The sequence below is a fragment of the Priapulus caudatus genome, unplaced genomic scaffold (genome assembly GCF_000485595.1).
Source record: "Priapulus caudatus unplaced genomic scaffold, Priapulus_caudatus-5.0.1 Scaffold680, whole genome shotgun sequence".
In the NCBI taxonomy this organism is placed as follows: Eukaryota; Metazoa; Priapulida; class Priapulimorpha; order Priapulimorphida; family Priapulidae; genus Priapulus; species Priapulus caudatus.
Window position 1 is genome coordinate 160,357 of NW_014577741.1, and position 3,753 is coordinate 164,109.

The 3,753-nt window shown below is 47.1% G+C and overlaps 2 protein-coding genes across 2 annotated transcripts; both read right to left on the reverse strand.

The window, feature by feature from the left end:
* Nucleotides 1-657: 657 nt before the first annotated feature.
* LOC106812730 lies at nt 658-1,903 on the reverse strand. Its single transcript, XM_014816681.1, has 2 exons — nt 1,698-1,903; nt 658-1,391 (listed from the first exon to the last, which is right to left on the reverse strand). Exons 1-2 carry the CDS (start codon nt 1,901-1,903, stop codon nt 1,061-1,063), a joined length of 537 nt encoding a protein of 178 aa, XP_014672167.1. The 3' UTR covers nt 658-1,060.
* LOC106812731 lies at nt 1,705-2,933 on the reverse strand. The gene is made up of 4 exons (XM_014816682.1): nt 2,917-2,933; nt 2,518-2,725; nt 2,220-2,384; nt 1,705-1,973 (listed from the first exon to the last, which is right to left on the reverse strand). Exons 1-4 carry the CDS (start codon nt 2,931-2,933, stop codon nt 1,956-1,958), a joined length of 408 nt encoding a protein of 135 aa, XP_014672168.1. The 3' UTR covers nt 1,705-1,955.
* Nucleotides 2,934-3,753: the final 820 nt, after the last annotated feature.

Consider the following 3,753-nt stretch of genomic DNA (forward strand, 5'->3'; position numbering starts at 1 on the left):
GCTGTGGAGACGTGCGCCGGGCCTGGATTTTGGCGCACGTCTCCACTGCGGACAGCGCTTCATATACTTGAACATCCCCGCGGTCGCGTGCGCATATCCCGCGGAACTGCGCGTCTCATCCGCGCGCAGCGCTGATAGCCATAGGATCAACAGCAAAGCTGTGTCACGCAATCTTGTATCATGTCTCTCTGGTTAAGCTGATAGGGTCTATGTCTCCCTGGGTACTTCCGGAACGTACCCTGGGTACGGTCCGGTATACCGGAACGTACCCTGCCTGGTAACTATCTAATATGCCGGACCGTACCTCGCCTACTCCAGTGCTCAAACCTTAATCCGTCGTCACAAATAGACGTAAAATCGTTCCATATATATATATATATATATATATGGAGAGAAAGAAAGAGAGAGCGCGAAAGAGAAAGAGAGCTAGACAGAAAGACAGACAGACAGACAGACAGACAGACAGACAGACCGTGATGCATATAATGACTTGTTTGGTATCACAGAATTTATACGAAGCGTCAATGAACGTTGGTTGGCATTTAATAAAAATTGGCGTTTTTATTTCATTGCAAACAGTGCGTCAATCACTATATACACACACACACACACACACACACACACACACACACACACACACACACACACACACACACACACACACACACACACACACACACACACACACACACACACACACACACACACACACGCACACACGCACACACGCATATCCGACGTTATCAGTAATGCTGTGTCATGAAACTAGCGTCCTAACATACACTATTCTACGAATCGCGTTTAACTAACTATTGTAGCAGACGCATATATTGCGATCCTAAATTGAACAAGTACTAGAAAATGTGAGAGAAATTTCCCACAGTCTAGTCAAATTGAGCGTAAAAGCAAGCGCGTTATTAACTTGCAGAAGGCAATGAGAAATGTTTTGATTCCTTCTGCGAATGTTAGGGCAAACTAATATATAGGATTGGTCAAGAATTCTTTGATCGGGCGGTCCGTGTCGTCTATATCAAGCTCCCTGGAGTTGTCACAGAGCAGCTTATTCTCCTGCTGGGTTATCCACCCACGGATAAACTTCGGGGCATTCGCTGCAGGTCTGGAAGAACCTGTCGCCTGGATGCTCCTCATCGTTGGGTGCGTAAGTGACGTTCAGGTATCCACAGAGGTTGGGGTGTGCGCAGAGTGGGGTGCGGTCGGCGTAGTCACAGCCGAACATTCCGGAGCTGCTGATGTCGGCAGCCCTAACAGGGTTCTTGATCCAATCCAGAGCTTGACTGTAGGTGACCATGTATACATCTGGCTGCTCCTGAATGGCGTCCAGGAACTCTTGGAGGGCCTCCATGTTGTAATAGCCGTCGTTCAGGAACCACCTGTTTGAAAATAAAAATTACAGTTATTTTTATTAACGGGAGTTTCCCTCGGATGTTCGGATGTTCTGCTTGCATCTATGACAAATACGACATACGCATATACGCTCTCCTATGACACTATTTGTCATAGGAAGATTCTTCCTATGACAAATATTGGCGAGTCAACTTCGCTCCGCTTTACAGCTGAAATTTACTGCTCGCGTTCATAATAGCGCTCCTAAACTCCTATGATGCGCACAACACATACAACAATATTTGTCATAGGAAGAATCTTCGCACATACCAGGAACGGACTCGGTCACGCACGGTGGGACGGCACAGCCAGCGCTGGACTGGTAGTCAAAGGTGTACGGCCAGTAAGGAGAGTCCATCTTGTCCGTGGGGTAGGATGAATCATAGGCAAATCCTTCTTCCTGCATCAGCATTACGTTGTCAGCGCCCTTTGTCTGGAGGTACGCGGAGCGCACGCCTTTCACTGCCGTTGGTGGCACGCCAGCGAGGTTGTTGAACATCACTCTCTGGCCAGAGTACTCAGCTGACAATTCATTCTTACTGTGCCATTGTTCAGCTGGCAGCTTTTTGCTAAAATTATCAGAACCGAAATGTTATCAGAGAGAGAGAGAGAGAGAGAGAGAGAGAGAGAGAGAGAGAGAGAGAGAGAGAGAGAGAGAGAAAGTGAGAGAGAGATAAATAGAGGTATGAAAGCAATAAAGTGTTTGTATTCATAGTCCGTATCTTTATTAAACATTATTTATTATTGTTGCAATAATTAGCAATGCAGCTATCTTGATCACGTTGTAATGGTGCGATTGATTTTATCTAAGTTACTTGGGAAATAGAGTGAGCAGCAAATTCGTGTCCCTCAGAATACAGGCTCTGTACAGCAGCGTAGTCAGTGAACTGATGGCTGGTGAAGAAAGTAGCAACGGCTGGACAACCATTGGAATTGAGTCTGGGCTCTCTCCTTCTCTCATGGCTAACCTTCTTCAAGATCTAATAAAAAAGATTGAGAATATCATATCGAACGTTCACGGAAAGCTATCGCTAGAAACATGGACTGATCATGATTTGCATTATTGCCATCATGAAATTATGTACACATCTAATACACAGCCATTGTGTCTACCTGCTGCAGAAGATGGTTGTAGTCCTCTACTCTCAGAGTCTCGTCCCAGCCAATCAGCACCATCTGTGGGATCTCGTTAGCAAGAAATCCGCCTGGGATCTCGGCATTGCTGCATTTGCAGTCGGGTAGCCTGCAGGCGGCGGGGTCGCAAGCTGGAGCACAGCCGGCCTCGTCGCTCCCGTCATTGCAGTTTACCGTGCAGTCACACCTGAACCTCGGTCAGACAATATGCATGCAACTACTACGTGCACGTATGCATGTGCAGAGAAATGCGGCGTCGGTCGCTTCCGCCGTGAAGTCGGATCCGCCGAGATGGCGCCGCATTTTCATATAAAGAAGATTCATGCACTATAAAGAGTAAGCACAGTGTTCATATGTTGGAAGACAAAAACCGCGTACCTGGCAGTCGGTCGCATCCGATGAGAAGTTCAATCCTCGGTCAAGGCAGTCAATCTCTGCTTGGACAGGAACGCCAAGACGCTTCTCTATTCCACCGCTAAAAGGAGCGGCCACCGCTAGAGATACAATAATGCACGAGTGTTATCAGCTAACCCGTGGAACGTACATATGCACCATATTCACATCATCCACAATCGACGTGCAGTCTAAACGTCAGGTGGTGAAAATGAAATCGCCAAGACATTAATAACAATGCGTACGGTAGGAAAGCTTAATGCGTACGACATGCAAAGATTTTACATTCATCATTTACATCTTTTTAAGTAAGTGGATAATTATATCGAAACTACGAGAACTCAAAGATCTGCATGTCATCAGTGCACTTTGTTGCATATGCTCCGATACTTACCCACGCAGACGAGAGCAGAGAGTGCCACGAAGAACTTCATCTTGCTAATCAGCTTAGAATCCGATACTGCATCAACAGTGCTTTTTATCAGAACATGTGGTCACTCATCTGTAAATGTCAAGCAGCACGCTTTGCTTCTGCCAACCACAACACATAACCCACCCACCCACATCTCGTCTCGCAGATATGCCGTCCGATAGATGGCACCACTAGTCTTCAAAAATGTATCGTCACTGTTCGCTGGGTGCCATGCATCCGTGCGCCGGCCTATGGATTTGGCGCACGGATGCAGGGCACCCTGCGAACAGTGACGATACATTTTTGAAGACTAGTGGTGCCATCTATCGGACGGCATATCTGCGAGACGAGATGTGGGTGGGTGGGTTATGTGTTGTGGTTGGCAGAAGCAAAGCGTGCTGCTTGACATT